The 24,042-nt window shown below is 38.2% G+C and overlaps 1 protein-coding gene across 2 annotated transcripts in view; it reads left to right on the top strand.

Moving 5' to 3' along the window:
• Shmt (serine hydroxymethyl transferase) overlaps positions 1-24,042 on the top strand; it is a 131,813-nt gene that overhangs the window by 98,962 nt on the left and 8,809 nt on the right. For both annotated transcript variants that reach the window (XM_067150094.2, XM_067150093.2), the window contains exons 6-8: positions 5,139-5,311; positions 13,578-13,752; positions 14,548-14,664. In XM_067150094.2, coding sequence (XP_067006195.1) covers positions 5,139-5,311; positions 13,578-13,752; positions 14,548-14,664 — 465 coding nt within the window. The remainder of the gene's footprint in view (positions 1-5,138; positions 5,312-13,577; positions 13,753-14,547; positions 14,665-24,042) is intronic.

Here is a 24,042-nt window from a genome sequence, read left to right as displayed (position 1 = left end):
GGTGGGAAGGGACTTGTATGCCTGGCACTCTACCATGGTTCTGTGCATGTTTCCATGCGGCATAATACAGCCAAAACTGGTTAAGACGTTTTTGTGGGGACCAAAAAAAAAAAAATGTCATAAAGGGGGAATATGCTAAAAAATGAAACAATTTTGCTGTTAAATTTCAGGTTAGGTTTAAATGTAAAAATGATTGTTAAAAACAAAGAAACAAGTGTTTACAATTAGACTTAATGAAATAAAGAAATAATGCATTTTAAGAACACCAACATAGTAAAACTTCAAAGAAAAACGTTCTTAGAAACGCGAACTACACACGTCGCTTACAATTATGTTTAAACTTGTCACAGGAAAGTGAAATATCTGGGCGATTTGCACACGTTGCATGTGTGGTTTAGCATCCACTTTGTCAATAAACTTCAGTTTTCATCATCTGTAAACTGTCTAGCTTTCTTCTTCTCCATAACCGAATGTCCTGCAAACCACTATGCATAAGTACAGTAGGGCTAATTTATGTACATTGTTACACAATTCATTTATGAACGTAAAAGTAAGCACCAACATGTCAGCTGTATATGTAAGTACAATAGGCCTAATTTACGTACATAAGTCACTCAGGCGTAAGACATGTCCGTGTGCCCCATGTGCTAGGCTGCTCTAATCAGTTGGTACCTAGCACACCTACCGAGGCGCTGGCCAGTACATACCATGGAGGCCACTGCGTAGGCTAATTGTAGCCACCGGCAGTGCCAATGCACTGTGAGAGACGGACGATTTATATTGGTATTATAAATTTACTCATTTGGAACAAATATTTCAGATTCCGTATAAGAATCAACATCTATGTCATCTGATGGCCAAACAGGCATCATTTTGATAATGAGACAGCCTACGCAGTGGCCTCCACGGTATGTACTGGCCAGCGCCTCGGTAGGTGTGCTAGGTACCAACTGATTAGAGCAGCCTAGCACATGGGGCAAAACGCTGGCAACCAGGAACGAGTTAGCTGGAAAATTTATAATGTCCAATAACGGACCATTTATATTGGTATTGTGTGTAAGAGTCAGCAGAAGCGGGTGCACCCACGCATACACACGGACGTGTCTTACTCCTGAGTGACTTATGTACGTAAATTAGGCCTATTGTACTTACATATACAGCTGACATGTCGGTGCTTGGTAGGTGTGCTAGGTACTAACTGATGAGCCCAGCCTAGCACATGGGGGCGAAACGCTGGCAACCAGGAATGAGTTAGCTGGAAAATTTATAATGTCCAATAACGGACCATTTATATTGGTATTATAAATTTACTCATTCAGAACAAATATTTCAGATTCGCTATGGGAATCAACATCTATATCATCTTACACACATACCGGATCGAGTGGTGCAAAACTCCCAGCGCTTTCCAACAGATCATTTTCAACACACTTTTCAGTGTGGGTAATAAATATGAACCACCATAGTCTTCGTTTACACTTATGAAAATACAAAAATAGTTTTTGCATGCTGTGCCCTTCCATTTCGTTAGAGAAGTTGATGGGTACAATTTTGAGGATACTGTCAATAACAGGTCTAAATGATATCACACTTTCCCAAACATGAGACCACTGGTATTTCAGACATTAAAGTTAAGTTCTCCATGTCTATTTCGGGTTCGATAACAACCGCTGTACATCACACAGGAAAATGAAAAAAAAGCACACAAGTAACTTTTAAATTGAAAATGAGAAATAAACACTGTGTGTCAAATAGGTGAGAGCGGGCCTAATTTTGTTTGTCTAAATCCATTTCTACTTTCTTATAGGTGCACTATTGGGTTCTGTACTGATGTCGTGAGCACAGTCGATCCGTTGTGTATGGTTACATGCATAAAAACTAATAGCCAATAACATGTAACTGTGGGCATGGGACCTCGACTTGCCACGGACTGCCCGCTCAAAATATTTATCCCGCGCGCTGTTACTCTCTGCCTTCGCATCATTGTACCCATCATCTGAAAGATTCTATTTGAACAATTGGTTCTTAGTTTAGGCTTAGGCGGACCGGCAGCTAAGCCCAGATGTGGGTTGAACCCGCACCATCTGAAAGAAGCCTCACAAATGTAAAATTAAGCACCAACACGTCACACGCAAAGAGAATAAGACTGGCTTGGGACTAATGCCCCCTACAGCTGCAGGCCGACACACAACCGCACTCTGCGGCCGTGAAATTAAGTTCTCGTACCAAATCCTTACCCAGGACAGTTGTTGCTGGCCTGTCGTGCGCGCATCGGGGCTGGGAACGGTAACTAAAAATTCTTATGGTGGGAGTACTAAGGAATGACATAACTGTGCTATTCAGATTTTCTTAGCATGTTTTTTTTTTTTTTTTTTTTTTTTTTTTTTTTTTTTTTTTTTTTTTTTTTTTGCTATGGGCTTTACGTCGCACCGACACAGATAGGTCTTATGGCGACGATGGGATAGGAAAGGCCTAGGAGTTGGAAGGAAGCGGCCGTGGCCTTAATTAAGGTACAGCCCCAGCATTTGCCTGGTGTGAAAATGGGAAACCACGGAAAACCATTTTCAGGGCTGCCGATAGTGGGATACGAACCTACTATCTCCCGGATGCAAGCTCACAGCCGCGTGCCTCTACGCGCACGGCCAACTCGCCCGGTAGCATGTATTTAATAGGACACATCCTGGGACTTCAGAATAATGGCGTAATAACCAAGGAAACGCCCTAGAGAGGGATGTCTTAACCAGTTTTGACTATAGGAAACATTTGAAACTGTTGCTAGTTGTTACAGGTGTGCTGTACAACACTAACCCACACCTGAGATGACAGTGAATCAGTGCCGTACAATAAGTAAGATAGGGAATTGAAAAAAAAAAAACAGGGCCTGTCTCCTTTTGTAGGTACAGCACGATGAGTGCCTTCATGCTGTAAGTAGCAATGAGCTCCATGCCTAACAAATCCTATTATGGAAAAGAAAAGGAAAATAGTCGGCTGTGAGAAACAGGAACTACAGTATACAGGAACTCTAGAAATGTCTGGTAGAACAAATATAGCGGTGTGACCAAAATGAGTCAGAAAAGGGGGAAAGTATGTAGGTAGAAGACAGATATAAAAGAAAAGGAGAAAAGATGATGTGTACGACAAATGAAATTTAATTCAGTGAAGAGTATAAAGCTGTCTGATAGAAAGCAGAAGCATGTCTGGTCATATTGCATTAAATGAGAGAAATGACAGCAAGTACCATGACCTTACATGTTATAATTCTCATGTTTTGGTCCGTATTGAAATGTACAATGAAGTCAAATAAATATTAAAATTTATTTATTTATGTATTGAATAGGTGGAATAAATAAATTTTAATATTTATTTGACTTCATTTACCATGACCTTGTCTGTCAGAATATCATCTTCTTTGTCCATGTCTTAAACAATCTGCCTGAGTGGAAGTTGTAATGCTCACCTCGTTCGCGAGTTGTCAACATGTGCTCTGAAGAGCTGTCGCAGTGTGGTACCAATATTCCATGCGGTTGGTTTTAGGGCCTTGAAACATGGTTTTCGGTCCCATAGAGACTTACTTAGTTTCCTTCCTTGGGTTGTGAGATTTAAAATGAGCTTTGTCTCATCCTTCTACAATAAATTGAAGATGAACCTGTGTTGCTATTTTCAGCTTTCATAAAAACCAAAACACCTTGAAAGACTAGAGATAGGAAGATCATATTCACAGGACGTGTGCATTAGTATGTTCTGAAGAAATGTTTAGAATTTGAATCATGTCGGTCCTCAGGTTCAAGGTCAACATCGATATACCACCACAGACTGGTAAAATGTGCCTATGGCTCTCGTTGTCTCTATAAACCAGTGTGTTTTGAGCAGACCTGCAGGATGCCTCGCAGACATATGCGAGAACCGTACCATCAAATGAATGAGTTTGAAAGAGGGCGGATTATTGGCATGAGCGAACGTGATGCATCCGTCTGGAAAAATGCTGCTCGTGTGGGACGAAGTGTGTCGGCATTGCAAAGGGTGTGTACAGAATGGTTCACAGAAGGCCGTAGAACACAACGAGATGGGTCTAGTCGCACCACCCAGATCACCCCCACCCCCCTGGAGAAGATCGACACCTCTTCTGAATTATAAGCTATAAATTACATTTTTGTTCTGTATTGAAGTGCAGTTATAAGAATAAATTGACAAGAGGGTCTACCTTTTCAGTACAATATATCAAGTAAATGATATTACATAAGTCTTGGGACTAGTTTCAGCCTCTTAGTGGCCATCTTCAGCCAAATAATAATTAAACTGATTAAGTGTTAACTAAAACATATGTATACCATACAAAGACAATGTTGTAGGAATAATTGTAACATTAAAATGTATATAATATCAAAAATTAAGGTTGTGCTCTTCTTGTCTTAATACGATGTCTTTAAGTTGCTTTAGGACCTCAGGCAAAGAAGTAAATATCTAATGTCTGATGTAGAACAAGCACCCATGTGCTGGAGGAAGTAAGCAGGCCACTCCTCTGTTTACGTTGAAAGTATCTTAAGACTAATTTACACTAGAGTCTTCCAATGTTTAGAAACACAATAAAAGGTATGCGGACAGCAGAAACCAGAAAAGGACAGAAAAACCTGAAAAGAGGTAACACTGGCTCCAAACAATAACTGAGAGTTAACCCAAACTGATCTGTTTGAACATTTCATAGCAACTCTATGCCTTGAATCTGTAAGCGATGGATGCTTCTGTTTTAAGTAGTGAAAAAAATCTTCTGTATGGTGTTTTTTGTTGTTAGATATTCCATTATCAACACACATACACACACACATTCTCTCTCTCTAATGCCTTTAAAGTTAAGCCCATAAACTTAAACAAGTGTGTTTTGTAAAATGCTTAAGTTACTTTGGAATAAGTATTTGTGGTGGAGTTCTTTTCTGAGACATCTACATGGTTTTTAGTTTTGTTTTTTACTTAACACAAACCCATAAACTGTTTGATGTACTACAAAATCTTTTTTAATGGTGTGATTTTCGATTTTCCTTAACTGGTAATACTTCTGTGTTTAACCATGCAGTTGCTCAGGTTCTAAGTAATTTACATATTTTGACTGTTTTCTTTTCTGTATCTGAATGGTGGACTTTCAGGTGTTCGGTCAGTGAATAAAAATGGTGAGAAAATATACTACGATTTAGAATCAAAAATTAACCAAGCAGTATTCCCTGGTCTTCAAGGAGGTCCTCATAATAATGCTATTGCTGGGATTGCAACTGCTATGAAGCAAGCAAAACTTCCAGAATTTCGAAAGTATCAAGAACAGGTGAGTACCTTATAAATAATTTCTTGATGATAAAGCTTTATTTAGCCATTTTAAACAACGGTCACAAACTATAGCATATCTGAAAGGAAGGGTAGTAATAGTCTAATCAGAGATGAATGCAGTATATCCTATCACCAAAAGAAACACATGTTAATAAGAACATTAACATGTAGGTCATTGGCCTGACTGAGAAGAAAATTAAGAACGAAGATGTTAGAAATCTAGAATGAAGAGCGATGAAATGTGAAGACAAGGAGTTAAAAATAAGGAAAGGCAACTCCTGTGTTTATAGCTCTAATTGTACTAATAATAAAAGAGTTTAGGGATCTGTTCTTTCGATAATTTCTTAATTGAAAGAGGAACATTAATTGTGAAATATCCACCCTGATGAGAAAACAAATGTCTTGATTTGCTCTAAATATTCACGCAGATTTTTAATTTATTTCGTTATGGGGAGAGTCGTTCAATTCCCTGGCTCCTTGGCTGAATGGCCTGTACTGGCATTCAGTTCAGAAGGCTTTGGATTGGATGCTGGGTCAGGGATTTTGTCTGGGTATGGTTAATTCCTCTGGCTCAGAGCCTCTGTTTTTGTGCTTATTTTAATACACTTCTCTTCATTTACATAAAACGCACACTACTAACCACCATGGAGGCATGCAGTAGGGAATACATTCCTGCACGTGGTGTTGTTAGGAAGGGCATCCACCCATAAAACAGGACCAAATCCACATCACATGCAGACTCCAACAAATTGGGATAAAGGCCAAGAAGAAAGGTTCAATGACCTAAATGTTTGGTTCCTTTAAACAAGCATCATCAAGAAGAACCAGGAGTATTGAAGGGAACAACCATCAAATGAGTGAGTTTGTGAGGCTGTAGAACACAACGAGATGGGTTTAGAAAAGATGAAAGATAGGAGACTGGCACTGGTAAGCAGAAGCAGTTAGCCATCATTCACATTCCCCTGGTTTTACAACCTATCAATGTGTCTAGAGTTATACCCAGAGGCCAGTGCTATGTTGTGTGGGCTATTACTAAGATCAGGAATTGAGGGGCATTCCAGTTAGACAGGAAAAGTTACGAACAGTAGTTACTTGCATCACTACTTAGGCTATCAATTTTATTGCAGCGGAACCTCGATTGTCCGTTCCCAGAACCTACGTTTTTCCGGATTATGTGTTCAAATTACGTGGTCCCGCGAGCATCATAATTAAATCGCGTTGTAAAATTTCCGCATTATCCGTTCCTCGAAGAAACGATTTCCCGGATAATCATAATTCATCTTAACTCCTGCCTGGGATCATATATACCAATTCGTCGTACAGTTCCTGTTATGAATGTCCCCATTTTATACAAATCCTTCACTAATGGCACTGTCATTAAGAAATTGTCAACAAACACATGGTATGCTTTCTGTAAATAATTACCTATAGTGAGCAGATGCAGTACCACACAGTATCCTAAACCAAGCTTTGCAATTTTGTCTTTGTTTTTGACATTTTGCACCTCTGTACACATAAAATCCTAAGCAGTAATTCACTGCTGAAGCACATATCATCCGAAGTTCTATGCCCCACCTGTGGTGATGTTTATTTGGCAGGTATTGCATGAGTGTTGTGAGAGTCTTCATCCCCACCAGACTTTCATCAACAGATAGTTGCTGATGTGGAGTGAAATGGTACCTTGAAACTCGATTGGCATGCTCAACAACAGGCTGTAATTTTCCACAGGGATCATAATTTGCTTCATTAGGGGCAGCAAGGCCTCTATTGTCTGCAACATGAAAGAATTTCAACAGAAGCTGAAATCTATTTCTGGCAAACACGTGCCTAAACCAAGGTGAACTTCTGGAGAATGAAGCTGATGAGTAACTAGCTATTGTAGGTTTTTTGTTCAGTCCCATGTTCAGTATGCAAGCCAAGAAAGCTTTCATTTCTTCAACTGCAGTGTTATGCCACCTGGATGCCCTTGATGCAGGTGAACGTTTGTTCTGAAATTTCTTTATAGTTCATGAAGCATATCTGTTAGTCTCTGTTACTAATAGTGTCAGGAATGTGTGTAAAGAACAGATTGAAATATTCTGTGGGTGAAGCATCAGGTTGAAGTACATGTTTTGGGCCTGGTATTTCATAAAATTGGTGGGGATGGACAACATTACTGTAATATATTCAGTTAAGTGTTCATATTATTTCTAGAAAATACGAATGTAACCTTGCGAGTACAAACAGCTGTAATAGTATATTACCAGCGCGGGCTGGAGCGTTGTTTACGTCATAAGTCATGTGGTTCAATAAAGCACCGCATTGGCTACTCCCCTCTAGCCCACCCTCAGCCGCAGCCTTCCGTCTATCTCCTGTCAGTCTTGCATAGGCGGTCTTGTATAGTCAGTCTTGTATCGTCAGTCGTTAGTCGTGAATTGTCTGTCTTGAGTTGGCAGTTGTGTCGGGAGTCGTCACTCGTAATGTAACCTGCACCTACTTCAGTCCGTTCCTTAGCCGATGTGGCATTTAAAAATTAAGTGTGTTTCTACTGATAGTCTACCCCAAGGTGTTCCAGATGTAAAAATTACTTTCTGGAAATATGCATTCAGTCCAGGAATCATCTAATTCACTGTCACTGTCATTTTCTTTAGCGCTGTCACTATCACTCTTTGACATTGCAGGAGCTGCTGTAAGTCCATTAGCTAATGGCACGGCTCCATCATTCTCTGGTGCACTATCTGAAGACTCAGAAACATCATAATCATCACTTTCACTAAAATTACAGTCGCTCATATCTTCAAAGCGATCCAAAAGTTCCTCAATTTCTTCTCCCGAAATAGGCCTACGTGACGACATGCCTTGTTGTGATAAATGTACTATTTACAACTTTACTACGACCTAAATAAATTGCAAAGTAACTACAGTAGAAATAATAATAAAATATATTACGATAAATAACCCAAATGCCTCAATTAGAACATAAATTATTGAAAACAAATCACAACACGCAGACATAAACAAACAGGCTGCCATATTGGATCAGAGACTTCAAGCGCTCACAGACCATACACTCACAATGGACGAGTAAACTAGAAAAAATGAAGCTATGTCAGTGCCATCTAGTAAGGAAGGATTAACAAACATTCTACCTTCTTACTACTTGATTTGTGGTTCAATCTAGCACCTTACTCCTTAACTGCACCACTTATAAGAGGGTGCTGACGGAATAGGCATCTGGCATTTTTCGTACTGAGCTTTGATTGACAGAGCATGAACATCTACTGAGCTTTGATTGACAGAGCAAACCTGATAATAAATAACAATAAACAACAACCAACTTGCTGAAATATGAATAACATGTGTTTACTTCAACGAAGGGAAAGAAGCAGCAATAAAAATGCTTCTTTACTACCCCACCCGTTTGTTTCCCTTCCTTCTGCAGTATCAGTTACTGGCACGTACTGCTGCCCCTTTCAATTTGGTGACAATGCTGTCCTATACTTATTTCTTGGAAATACCAGATTTTGGTCCGGTCATTAAATTGTTTCAAAATTTTAGAATCTATCAGATCATCATCATCATCATCATCAGTTTTCCACTCCAGTTGCCCGGGTGTGGTTTACGAGCACTCTCCACTTCTGTCTGTCCATGTACCACTCTTCTCTCAAGACGACATCCCTGCTGATTCCTCTTGTTCCTATGTCCTCTTTCACTTGGTCCAGCCACCTCTTCCTAGGTCTTCCTACCGGTCGTTTTCCGGCCACGACTGTGTGTAACCATTGTTTTGCTGTCCTTCCATCGTCCATTCGTTTGACATGGCCAAACCATTTCAAACGGGCCCTTGTCACTTTTTCATTCAGGGATGGGTATACACCAGCTTGCTCCCTTATTCTTTCATTCCTTACCCTGTCCCTTTTTGTCTTCTGTACCATAGTTCGTAGGAACTTCATTTCTGCGGCTTGTAGTTTGCTGTCCACTTGTTGGGTTGTTGTGCAGGTTTCTAGGCTATATGTTATTATGGGGGTGAAGTATGATTGGAATAGAATCTGCTTTGATCTTAAGGGAACTTGTTCGTTCCAGAGAAGGTTCCGAACTTGATGGTAAAACTGAGCTGATTTTTGAATGCGGTTGTTAATTTCATGCTGTATTCTATTATCACTTGAAATGATGCACCCAAGATATTTATATTGGTCTACTGTTTCCAGTTGTGTACCTTCCAGCATTATTTTTCCTTTCTTCTTCTGCCTGTTGACAGACATAGTAACAGTTTTCGATTTATTTATTGTTAATCCGTGTGCTTTCAAATGTTCATTCCAGGTGTTCAGCCTCTCTTGGACTTCCTTCTCTGTATTTCCCCAAATTACTACATCATCTGCAAATGCAAATGCATTGATGTCCATATTGTTCTTCTGCTTAATTTCTTTCATGACTTCATCCATGACAGTGATAAAAAGTAATGGTGAAAGGGTACTGCCTTGTTGCACTCCTTTGGTGGTTTGGAACCAATCAGAATTACCGTTTCCTATCTGTACGCAACTGCAGCAGTCTTCGTAAAGCATTTTAACTTTCTGGATAAGCCCTTTGGGTACATTCTTCTTTCTTAAACATTCCCATATAGTCGTCCTTGGAACACTATCAAATGCTTTTTCGAGATCCAAAAACACTAGTGTTAAGTCTTTGCCCTTCTCCCAATGCTTTTCTAACAGTATTCTAAGTGCAAATATGAGATCGGTAGTTGATCGGTGTTCTCTGAATCCATATTGTTCTTCCTGTAGTTGTGGTTCTATTATTTTCCTTAGCCTTTTTTCGAGTATTTTCTCAAATATTTTCAAACCATGAGACAATAAAGTGATCCCTCTATAATTGCTACATTTCTTCCGGCTTCCTTTTTTGAAGAGAGGTATTATTATTCCCTTTTTCCAATCATCTGGGACTTTCCTATCCTTCCATATTGCATTAATTACTCTATGAAGCCACTGTATTCCTATTGCACTAGTTGCTTTGATCATATCTGCACTGACTTCATCAAATCCTGTAGATCTTTCTTTGGGCATACTATTAAGGGCCATCTCTACTTCCTTCCATGTTGGCGGACTCTCTTGGTCAGGCTCATCATTGCAGCTTAAACTGACCTGCGTGGTTACATCATTGGAGTCTTTCCCAGTACTGTTGTATAAATTATCAAAATAGGATTTCATGATCTTCCTTATTTCTGTCTCCTCCCTAACTATGTTACCATCTGGTTCCTCTATTGCTGTTATGTATTCATTGTCTCTTCTTATATTTCGTATTGTTCGGTAAAGTAGTTTAGAATGAGCTTTGCTGTCTTGCTCTAGTTTATCTGTGAAATCAGTCCAAGCTTTCTGTTTTTCTTCGGCCACAATTTTCTTTACTTGTAACTTCTGATCTCTGTATTTCTGCTGCAGTTCGTTTACTCTAGATTCGTTCCTTTGACTTCCTTTTTGCATTTCTTTGTCTCTGGCTTTCCTGGTTTCATTTTTTACTTTCACAGCAATCTTCACCCGATCGTTCCACCAAGGAGTTTCTTTTCCCTTCATTTTGCTATTAGTTTTACCACAAACTTCTAATGCAGCTCCGACAATGCTTTCTTTGAATCTAGTCCACTCTATGTTGCCTTCTTGTAATGCATCTGATGGTAATTTATTGGTCACTTTTTTTGTGTATTCAACTTGTTTTTCTGTCTTCTTTAGCTCCCATGTCTTAATTTTTGGTTTCCTGTATTTCTGAGGCCTATAAATTTCAATGTGCTTTATTGTTGCAAGGAGAAGTCTGTGGTCACTGTCCAGGCTTTCACTTGGTATAACTCTGACATCACATATGGTCTTTCCTGCTTCAATATCAGATATAAAATAATCTATCAGAGTTTTAGTATCTCCATTCCAACTGTATCTTGTTAGTTTATGACTTAGCTGCTTCTGAAACCAACTGTTGTTTATTCTCAAGCCATTCCTTACACATAGATCTAGAAGACTTTCTCCTTCTGGGTTCCTGTCTCCATAACCATGTGGACCTAGTACATTTTCATATCCACGCCTGTCTGATCCAACTTGAGCATTTAGATCTCCCATTATTATGATATTTTCCTCTCTTTCTATAGCTTCTTCTAAATCAGTTCGGAATTGTTCTTTTTCCTCTTCGTTACAGCCAGTCTGTGGGGCATACACCTGGACTACTGTCAGCACACTCTTGTTAAGAGAGATGTTCAACTTAATAATTCTTTCATTAACATATATTACCTCACTGATGACATCAATGTCCTCTCTTAATATAAAACCTACACCATTTTTGGCTTCTGTTTTATTTCCATTCCAATGTAGTTTGTATCCTTTTCTTAGCTTTTTTGTTCCTCTTCCCTTCCACTTTGCCTCACTCAGGCCAAGAATACAGAGGTTCCTCCTTTCCATCATATCTATCAGCTCCTCGCTTCTGCCAGTCAGGGTCAGGATATTTAATGTTCCAATTCTGTGTTTAGGACTCTTTCTTTTGGGCTTCTTCGCAGAACATCGTACTTGAACATCAGCCTTACGGTCATCATACGTTGCAGATGTTTGAGAAGACGTGTCTATCCGGTATTTTCTTTGCGTTCCGAGGCTCGTTTTGTAGTTGAAAGCAATCGATATAACCCTTCAGTTGACTTGCTAAGCCTAACACTGCTGGGGATTTTCTGTCAGGGGTATTCTCCCTTAGCCTTTGGCAGTCCCCTACCTCACTGCAAGGCAGCAGCTGATGAATTTATGTGTCATTTCCTACACAAGGGTCTCATCAAACCTTCTAGGGGAAAACTCCTCCACCCGTAGCTGTTGGTCTTCCCCTAGTTTGTCGGGTTTGGTGTCGGCCGCCCAACCCTCGGCCAGACAGTCGCAGGTAGTACCGTCTACTGTCGGATACGGTATCAGGATCACTCCTGACCTGACCACTAATCTATCAGATGTCAAGTCATATTTTAAAGTGGAAATAAGAGCAGTATATGGGTAAAATATTCAAAGATTTTAGATAGTTAGGCTTTTACATGACCCATTTAATGTGAACATGACCACTAATCTATCAGATGTCAAGTCATATTTTAAAGTGGAAATAAGAGCAGTATATGGGTAAAATATTCAAAGATTTTAGATAGTTAGGCTTTTACATGACCCATTTAATGTGAACAAATTTTACTCATTTATTTTAAATTTGCTTTGTTACGGTATTTTTAATTCTCTCTGCGGACCACCTGCCCCATCTTTGCGGATCACAGGGGGTCCGCAGACCATAGGTTGAGAAATGCTGCGTTAAAACAATCGTGAGAGTTAGTTATGAAATCTATTAAAAATATCATGTACTGTATATGAAAAACTTCAGGCTGTTTGCAGCAGAGTAATACATTATCTAATGCACCTAATTTCTTTTTGTGGTTAATAATGATGGTGCAGTTTGTAACTAACAAGGACTTTTAAATTACTGTGAAAGTATTGAGAGGATCATATTGTGGCAGCATGTGATGTGAGTGGTGGTGTGCATGCCAGCTGTCTAGGAACTGCTGTAAACAAATCATTGGAACCATAGACTGCGATAAGGCATACATGTTTCTTTTTGCCTTGAGGCATTTTGCCTGTGAAGTGAAAGGTATATTGTTGTGAAACCAACACCGCCAAACTGAGCATCTATCTCATATGCTCATTTTGTCTGTCAGTGTACCTTACCACTGTCTACTCTGCTACTGCTATGGGTCATGCACATACTGTCATGACTACTAAGGTCACATGCACAGTCATTCACGCCTCCTGTTTCAGAAGTTTCGTAACACTTTAACAACCCTGTATTTCTTTGAAACGAAGTACTTCCTAAACATGCCACTTGCACAGTCTGTCTAGTGTTCCTTGAAAGATTACTGTCCCATTGTTCCTTATAAGTATTTCAGTTGCACCCTGTATATTAACACATCACCCACACACCTTACACAAAAATGAAGAACTACCTCTGTCTGATGGCAGCTTTTCATATATCTTAGGGAAAAATAAAAATTCCTCTCTTCTACTCTTCCTCTTCTAGTTCCTCTTAGATGAACAGGAATATTGTACCTCCAGATAGTCGTGAACTCTGTTGGTTTAAGAACTGTTTGCACTCTGATGTTATCTTTAAAATTACAATGAGAACTAAAAAAGGTTGTTTTTTTTTTTTTTTTTTTTTTTTTAATACAAAATCCTGTAAGTGTGCTTCTAAAAGCTGTCTAAATTTGACGTCCATTTGCCACTTTAGAAAAGTACTTTTTTTTTCCCCCCCAGGTTGTGGCAAATGCTCGTAAACTGTGTGCTGAGCTGATGAATCGTGGCTATAACATAGCAACTGGAGGTACTGATGTCCATTTGGTCCTTGTTGACCTGCGTTCTGTTGGCATTACAGGAGCTCGAGCTGAATATATTTTGGAGGAGATTTCTATTGCCTGTAATAAGAATACAGGTAAGTGCAAATCATGATGTAAGCAACCACGTAAATTCATGAGTTTGCTTACTTTCAGTGACTAAATATACCATTCTACAATGGCTTTTGCATGTTTTCACTTGTTTGTATGAATTCTTAGCAGTACCCAGTCAAACGCACATGACCAAAATTTAAATATTATTTGAGCAAAGTTTTATATTTGACCATGTGTATCATTTGTACATTTCAAAGTGCACAATGTGTATATTTCTCTTATCTTGCATGGTTTAATAGTTGCAAACCTATTTAGAGGAATTTTGAGGTTGCATAGTTTATAAGTGCCTTGCTTTGGTCTCAGTAATTCCATATCATAAAAGCAGAAAAGTGAATGCATTTATTTTCTTTTTAATTGGTAGTTGTACTGCTGCCATTTCTTGATGGATGAACTATTTTTGCAACTGTCTTTTGGCACAGGCCAGAACAAAATGTAGCTTCTACCAAAGTCTGTCTCATTTATGGCTATTATGGTGTGGAAGCCGCTGAGGAATTGGTAAGGCCGAGTAATGACATTCGGAGCACAGCTATTGTATCCAGATGTTATGAAAAGTGCTACTCATAGTAATAGTAAACTCTGGCCCTGTGAGGAAAACAATGGCAAACTATCTCGCTCCTCGTCGGGCCTTATACACCTCAATACAGCGCTTCCTTGGTTTTTGTGGTTTCCTGATAACCACATAACCTTTGATGGTGTTATTTGAGTGTCCATCCTGCCTCCAGGGCTGAAGGTGAAACAGACTGGCTTAATAATTTAGTTTTTTTAATTTTTTAAAACAGTTCCTGGTGATAAGAGTGCACTGAATCCCAGTGGTATCCGGCTTGGGACACCAGCACTTACTACTCGAGGTTTGAAGGAGGCTGACATGGTGAAAGTAGTTGATTTCATACATAGAGGTAATTAAAATGTTGCCTTGAATATATATTTTTCTTTTTGACATAGAATACTTCTTTCATTTTTTAAATTTTTAAATTGAATTTTGCCCCTGAAAAATGAAAATATTCTTCGAAATTTGTTTGTATTAATCAATGTAGTCATCACGAATGGTAGAATTGTCCACCCTTTTGTATTGAAATAGAGATTATTTCTGTGCATTATAATTTGTATAGCCAAGTTTGGTGGATTTGGCAGGCTGCTTCTAAAATTATATTCTATAAATATTTTAGTCATGTACATCTAATTCAGTCTACTTCATTTCCATCAGAAAGGCTTATTTTATTCCGTAAATCTCGCAGCTTTGTCTCTGACACTGCTCATTGTTTGCTTGCTTGTTTGTCTGGTTTTTTAATGAATAATGGAATTGTGGACACAAAATCGCTCATAACACAGCTATTGGTCCACGAAGTACTATATTCACTTGCATAATTATACTGTACAAAATTTAATTTTGTATCTAAAATATCATTGAAAGGAATTCCACTACCTTTTTTGTATGATCCTTTGGCAATCACTGGTATACAGATGTCTTCCTTCGAAGAGAAAGGTTATTCCTCTTCATGAATCTTCAAAGCCACTCTCTGTTTGCTTTAAACTGTGAGATTCCTATATTGCTTTTCTCTGCGCCTCCAATCCAGTCCATTTAATTGTAACATTTCATGAAAGTCTGAATAGCTGTAGTTTCTTAATCCAGTTACCGGACATGGTAATTCTCCCTATTTAAACAGGGGACTCCCAATTTTTGGTTGTTCCTCCTGTTCTCCTGATCACAGAGACTTATCACTCCAGTTTTCAGAGTATTCTTTTATTTAGCATTCCTTTGTTGTTTGTAAATCCCATTTTTTGACTTGTTCTTTAAGTACCTGGTGAGAATGGATGTTCAGCAGGCACTGACAGAGTAGATACAATCAGCTGGCGGTGATCTTAAATATGACAGAATATCTAATGTAATGACTTTTATTTTATCATTTTCACATAGTAGTGCCTATTGTGAAATTATTTTTAGCATATTTAGAAATACAAAAAGCACAGTCCAAGTCAGTATTTCCCAAAAAAGAATTCTGCAAAAAAAAATTTACCCAAAATCTGTTCAGCATGGTAAGTGCTTTTTCTAAAGAGGCCTAATGCAGTAACGATGAAAAGTGAGGTATTCTAAAGCTCAGATGTATGCGGTTTTAGTATTTATAAGACAAAATATATAAGAGAAATTATATAATAAAGTAGTATTATGTGTTCAAATATCACTCATTTGATACAAGTTATGTCATCATTTATTTGTCGTAACATGTTGCATTATGCCGTAAAAAAGATCTGATTTTTTTTTTACTTTTGAATGATGGCATATTTGCAGTTACATATTTTAATAGTTCTTTTTTTATTTTTCTGCATACCGGATTTTGTACCCCAAAATAACGCACACTGAAACTCTTCGTTTTTTTACGCCAGTAACGTATATGTGGTGGCTTTATGTAAAACTCCTGCTGCAGCTCCATTGCAGTTATTTTCTGAGTATGTGATTGCTGTTAATTTAAACTGTGCTTTGTAACTCCTATTTTCCTTACCCATCTCTAACCACTATTCACTTACATATCATCGTCACTATGGCAAAGTAGCGAAAGTAACAAACTAAGGAACCTGTAGTTCTGAAGTTCTGAAGTTTTGGTGTAGATTTTATTATTTATATGTCTACCCTCTACAGCTCGTTCTGTATGACTAACACATAAAACCAATCATTAAATATAAAAATTGATTTGATATTAGTAATCACAACTTCTTTTAACTCTCCTAATTTGTCGACAATTTGCATATTCGTTAGTTTTCTAGAGGGGAAAATAATTTGCACTGAGACCAGTGTATGTTATAGACAAGTGCACGCCTCCCGCTTGGTTACTGCTAGCATACAGACCATCATTGTGTAGCATGCCGAGCTGAGCGGTCTCGCTACTCCAGTATTGTGGCTTGTGCTTCTCAGTCACTGTATATAAACTGATTGGGTGCTGAAACAATAGGAGTATGGCTAGACAGACATTGTTAAACATGGGTATTTTTATGGTGCATTGTTGGTTGTCAGATGACATCGTGAACAGAAACTGCAGAGAAATTGATAGATACGTCAAATAATATACAATTGACCTGGTTGTTTGATCACTACGTTACCTAAAGTACATGTAGACAATGAAAGTTGTGTTCTTTACAGGAAACTTATGGGCTGCAGTCCATTTGTCAGTGCTGTGATTCTGGGAAAGGCTTTGAACTTCGATATTGTGCAGTAACTTCCATACCATTTAGCTATGGCATATTGCACACCACTATGTGCATATTTCTTGCGTTATTCAACAGACGATTGTACATTTAAACACACCCTCTAGCCGTAGCCTTAATGTTTCTATGACCTCATAATTCACAGAAAAATGAATAAAAACCACACTGATGACAGAAAACACTTAACGTATTCATGACGGGAGAATTGTGCTAATTTTTATTTTTACCCAAGTATCTTATTTCAAAATTAAGGATGGAAAAATGACATGGGTGCAAGTGGTAATACGTGCAAGCAATTTGCTTTCTGACCAAAATCTGCCTGTCCTGACCAATAGGTGGAGAAAATTGACATGAAGTTAACAAGGGTTTGAAGTTGACATACATGCACAAAAGTTGCAGTGGTGGTTGTGTCTTTGCTTAAAGTCTTAGTGGAAATGTGCAAGTCATCAGTATGTCTTATAAGTGGAGTGAATTAATATAATTCACATCTTTTGCTTTTGTGCTCTGAATAGTATGAAATGCAAACATAACATTCCTTTACTAGACTCACATGATTCACGCACATCAATACATAAATCATGATCATGAATAAACAACTGAATGAGAAACAAAAAATCACACTACTGACAGCTGCAAATGTTCCACTAGTACAAACAATCCATGCGTAGTTTGAGAGATGTATCAATCTACCATTGCTCACTGTTAAAACGATATGCACACGTCTCCTAGATAAGACGTACTGTGTTAATACACATAATACATCAATTAGTAAGGTTGTAAGAAAACCATGAAAAAATAAACCCCCAAATGTGAAGAAACACACTTAAACGCACATTCCTCTTTCATTTTACACTACCGAGCTTGATAGCTGCAGTCGCTTAAGTGCGGCCAGTATCCAGTAATCGGGAGATAGTGGGTTCGAGCCCCACTGTCGGCAGCCCTGAAGATGGTTTTCCGTGGTTTCCCATTTTCACACCAGGCAAATACCGGGGCTGTACCTTAATTAAGGCCACGGCCGGTTCCTTCCACTTCCTAGGCCTTTTCCTATCCCATCGTCGCCATAAGACCTATCTTTGTCGGTGCGACATAAAAAAAAAAAAGCATTTTACACTACACACCCTGCTTTTGCTGTCCATAATTTGCTTTGCAATACACTACAAGTTTTCTGATATAAATCTGTGGCATTTGTCTGTTAAAACTAGCTTCAATACAGAGAGCAATCTCTTTACATCTACAGATGTGACAGAATTGGTGTTGAATGGGGAATTTGGCAGCGACTGCAGGTATAGCCAAATATTTGTTTATAGCTACCATGATGTAGCTCAGATTTCGTTTAAGGACATGTCTCTCACATTTCCCGGGATACCTTTCAGTTCACGCTTCACATTCTCCATAACATTCAGCGAATCATCAAGACGCAAGGCACGTGTTTTTAACTTCTTGACTGATTCTGGTATGATTAGGAAGTTCCCTTTGAATCATTTCATTGTTTTTGGTATTAATTGTTTTACATTTTCTTGAAGACTTTTTATAACACATTAAAATATGCACAATAAAAGTAAAAAAAAAAATTCTATAAAGATAAAGCAGAATGTCTGTCTGTGTCTGTCTGTCTGTACCTTGTACAAATCCATACCGTTCCACCAGTTTGAACCAAATCTTGTATACTTAACTTTTAGAACCCTGCAGGTAGTCCCATCTACAAGAAATAACATTAACATAGGCTAATATAGGCAAAATATTCAATTTGTCGTACAAGGACAAGACAAAGCTCATTTTAAGCCTCACGACGCGTAGAACAAAACTTGGTAAGGCCCAATGGGCCCAGAAAACCATGTTTTAAGAGCCTAAAACCAATCATTTTGGAGAAAATGGCATCACACTACCCCGCTCTAGGGAATTATATGAAGAAATGACCAGCCGTAACCATGGTAACGTCAGCTCAAGGTTCTGCAGCAGAATACAGGCCTGGTGTTCGAAGTAGGCACATACGTAAATGTAGGGTAGGCCAAGGAGAGGTTCTGCAACACATATAACTGTCTCGAAAAAAACACTGTGGGGGTAAGCCACCCCTAGGGGTTGTGATTCGGAGGGAGTGGCATATATAAATATAATCGAAAATAGTGTCGAAAGTAGAATCCATAGTTTTTTGGCGTCACTGATGATAAATATTGACACTCCAGATGTTGTTAAGTCCAAGTTCGGCACAAGGGGTGAGAAGGGGTAAACAAAAAAAATCCAAAATTACTGAGATTATGGATGAATGTATGTTCCAGCATAGATTTCAAACAAACGACTGTGGGGGCAGAACTCTCCTAATACCGTGACCCTTCGGATGCCATTTAAGTCATAATTCAGGCCCAGTTGGAATGGAGGTTGAGAAGTGGTGAAAAAAAAATGTCTAAAATGACCGAGATTATGGATGTATGTGTTATATTGCAGCATAGCTCTCAACTAAAATTAGTGCACACATGACTTACTATAGACTATTATGTGGAAAAATAATTACATGATGTAAGACACCCCTAGCACCCCTGGCAGAGGGGATGATACTGCAAATAATAGAAAACCAGGATTATTACTGTCGAATCCATAGTTTTGAGGGGTCGCGTAGATTAATACTGACACTCTGGATGTCATTTTAGTCCACGTTCAGCACCCATCAGTATGGTGCTAAAAAAAAAAAAAAAAAAAAAAAAAAATGTCCAAATTCACTGAGATTAACGTTGTTTACACAGTTTTAGGTGTCGTTCGGCTGATTGGTGTCAGTTGGAATCATGTACATCAAATCAATAATGCGACCCATAAATACGTTACGTTATAACTTATTTTTATTATTGTTTGAAAGGATCAACTATTTCCCAGACAATCTGGGCTGCCACAAGGAAATACTTTGAGGCAAAACAATTTCAAGCTTAAACATAAAATTATACACATAACAATATTTCTAAATTTACAAATTTACAAAAGAGTTCATAAACAGTCAACATTACAATTAAAAAAACTTACAAAGAACCACTTGAAACAAGTAATACAAATCCTAAAAGTAAAAGGTGTGAAGGAGAAAATTACCAAAATTTTAGATGTACTTGTGTACAATATCTCCCAGAATAGCTCTCAACCAAACGTCGTACAAATACAAATCTCTAAAAGATATTGGAGGAGTGAAACACCTTCTAGCAAACCTCAGGGAAGGAATGACATACAAGAATAATTAAAAATGGCCAATATTAGCGTGAAATCCATAGTTTCCGCGGGCGCTTAGTTGGATTGGGGCACTGTGGATGCTGTTTAAGTACCGGTTCAGCTGCGTAAGCATGGGGAAAAGTGGTGATTTAGAAAATGTCGAAACTTACCGAGATTAGTTTGATTAACAAGAAAGAAAAATCATCTGTACGACTTGAAATTAAACACAACAATAAGTCCTAAACTACAAAATAGTTCTTAATCAGTCAACGCCATAATAATTAAATCTACTAAAATTATTTTCACACATAATTAACAGGTAATGAAATGCCTAAAGGAAACAATAAAATGCCTAGGCAGCGCTGGGTAATACAGCTGTATGTATGTATGTATGTTCAGTCCGTCAGCGATGCCGCTGGTGGGATCCTCAACAGCTCTTCCATCAGCTGTCATAGATGGCCTAGGCATCACTGAAGAGGCGTACTAGGAGTTTTCCATTGCTTTCCTCACCGAGCCAGAGTTGCTATTACATATCAGTCTGCCAAGCCCACTGAAATGCATGCACCAACCGACCCTATGAGCAACATTTTCACACCATTCATAGCAGGGACTGGCTGCATAATGATTGGCATTACTAGCATCGCTCATACCTCGGTCACTTTCATATTGTCAAAGCCAAGGATAAGACAGAGACAGATCAATGAAAGTAACAAAATTGCTCTAGCCTATACCAGAAGACATAGTGCACTGTAAACACTAGGTCCTGCCAGCAAAGGCATGTAATATAGCTAGTGCACAATAAATCTGAAATTTGAAATATATGCACTAATCTCAAATATATGCAAATATATATACAGTAGAACCCCGTTTATCCGAAATAAAGTGGGTGGAGCCACTTCGGTTGACGTGGGTTTTTTTTTTCGGATGACACATGATAAATTTTTTGGAAGTTAAATGTCGAAATAAAATAGCATAAACTCTGTTAAGCAAAGGTGTATACTGTATATTAACAGTAAAATCTTTACATAATGTCACTCATTGTATAAATCAGTGATTTTCTTCTGAATTTTCTTGGTGCAGCACTGTCATGCAGCTATGTCATGCCACCGTTTAATCAACAATAAATCAGCTGTTGTAGATTTGTTGCTTTGTTCAACAAAGCGCAAAGCAATCTGAAATAATGAAACAATTGATTTTGCAATGGGGTAAGAAAAGCATTGGAACTACAGTATGAAACCGCAAGGCCAGTGGAACGACCTCGGGTGAAAGAAAAATATTAATGGAGAAGGGTTGCTGGATTCCCTGGTTTTCTAACAGAAGCTGCAGTATAGTCCGAGCAGTAAACAAGATGAAACTCCCGCAGCTGAAGCAACGTTAACCACAGTCTTCTTAACCTTCATGACGAATTATACAGTAATAATGATGATAATAATAACAACAACAACAATTCTTGCGTGTTCAAGATGGTAAGAAACAAACTGTTTTGTTTTATGCTACACATGCATTCGGGTATAAGTCATGATGTAAAAATAGGGTTTGCCTAGTAGCTCTCAGCATATATAGCAAGAGAATTACTAATATCGACGGCTAAGAACGAGAGGGTAAAAACAAAATATTAAAATACAGTTTTGCCAGAGCATTTTGGTAAAGCCGGGTTTCGGTTAAGCGGGGTTCTACTGTATATGTAAAATAAGAGTTTTGTCTGTACATTGCTCAGAATTTAGAAAGAATGGCATTTTTGTATCGGTTGTGTCCACAGCAACAAGGAAATACAATTTTTAATTTTCTGTCATCTATGTATGTATGTATGTATGTATGTATGTATGTATGTATATATGTACGCGTATAACGAGAAAATGGATGAACAGAAATTAACGGAACTCGGTATGTAAAGTCAGGAAATGAAGCACTGTAATTTAGTCTATAAATAATTATATTCCCACTGGATAAAATGGTAGTTTAGGAGAAGGTGCCTAAAATTTAATTTTTAAATACCTATGTTATTGGTCCTGTTGAAGAGTTATAGAGAATACAATTTACGATCATCATTTATGACTTTAAAAGTTTTAGCGTACAGACTATAATAACAGAATTCATGAATTTAGACTTTTGTTCCGTAGTCCATATCAAGGCTAAGCATTGCTAACATCAAAATAGGCGTGTTGTTCAATCATGTTAATTGATGATGGTTTATGGCATGATTGTGTTAAGGTGTAATAAAGCGTGGCCAGCAGTCCATATGGAGAAGGAAAATTGTGAAGATGATTATAAAAACTGAGAAAAAATCCATAAAGGAACTATCGCTTGAAGAATAAGACAAGAGGGAGTTACAGAAGAAGGAATGACTCCTGTTACATTAGATGCCCTAATATCAGAGAGTCGGGAGAAAACTAAATGTGAAGGCCTACAATACCAAAAGCTCAAAAAACTTAGCAACAACAACATTACATTGACCATTGTTGTGGTGTGATTTGTCTCTTCTGCTGCCACTCATCTCCAATAGATGGGATGCTGCTGCGTCCAAAGTAAAAAAGCATGCCTAAATATTGGGGAGTTAGATAAATTTGCAGATGCTATATGACTGACCCGTCATGACAGGTACTACAACTAGTGCATATATATGCACTATTAAAGTTGTCCAATTTCACCTTCAAATGCACTTCTTTGTCGGTTTTGGAAGTCTGCATTTCGGCAAACAAAATATACATTTGCACACAAATCCGATGTCTACTCATGACTTATCCTCCCATCTTTTGATAAACTTCTTTTCTATCTCCAGTGGCTGGTCATTCACTTCCACACAGTCTCTTCCATTCTATTCCTTTCTTGTTACTACAACAGTCTTGCTTTGTGCAGTTTTAATTTTTATTCCTCAATTCTCAATTCTCTCCACACATTCACTTGGTCAAGTATTTGTTCCTCATTGTCCACCATCACTACTGCATGGTTTGAAAAGAACCATGCTCTTGTTTTTTCTTTTGTAATCTCTGTTTTGATCTCCTTGTGTATTTCATCCATAACTCTTATAAACAAAAGGGGGTGGCAGGACACTGTTTTGTCTCAGCCCTGGTTTTACTTTAAAATCATGAGAATACACTGCTAGTGTCCTTTTGACTTTTACTGTCATAGGTCCGATATCCTAATTATGGTAAAACGCTCAATAATCATATTTAATATCATAGATAAAATTATAGGAGTTACGATGATCTATAAATTGTGTTAATATATTGTTTTGTGTCCCATATTGTTTTGTGTCCCTGGACGTTACAATGGACGACGTATTAATACACAAAGACTTCCAATATGGCACCAAGAAACATCAACAATAGGTCATTGATGTGAAACCTGTATATATGCTTTGTAGATTATTTGAAAAGAGCAATTGTTTCTTAGGGAATAAAAAGGATAACACAAGTGGAGAATAAAAAGAGCAGTTGACAAGAACAGCATTTATATCGTAATGAGAATAAATTTGTTACACAGAGAAGTAAGCCTGTCCTCGTGTGATATTTTCCTTTCATAAATTAAAAAATGCATATTGAGAACAATAAATTGGCGACCGCGACAGGACTTTCGAAACTCAGCAACGGAGATTGATCAAATGACCGTGGTGATTTTACGGAAGGCGCTGGCATCCCGAGGTTTACCAACGTCTGGAAGCAAGGCAGAGTTACAAGAGAGGCTGCGCCAGGATTTGATAGAAAACGAGGAGAACCCAGGCAGTATCGACTTCGAAGTCACCTCGGAGAAGGAAACCCATGACCGGGTAAGCATTATGCTTGCACAACTAACTACTTTGATCAAGGCCCAGTCTAAAAACATCGAGACCCAATCTGGAAAACTCGAAGGGAAAATCGAGGCCCAGTCTCAAGAAATAAAGTGCCGAATCA

Source organism: Anabrus simplex, chromosome 6, assembly GCF_040414725.1.
Source record: "Anabrus simplex isolate iqAnaSimp1 chromosome 6, ASM4041472v1, whole genome shotgun sequence".
Classification (NCBI taxonomy): Eukaryota; Metazoa; Arthropoda; class Insecta; order Orthoptera; family Tettigoniidae; genus Anabrus; species Anabrus simplex.
Note: the sequence above shows the minus strand (reverse complement) of the source record. Positions and strands in the feature narration are given on the sequence as shown.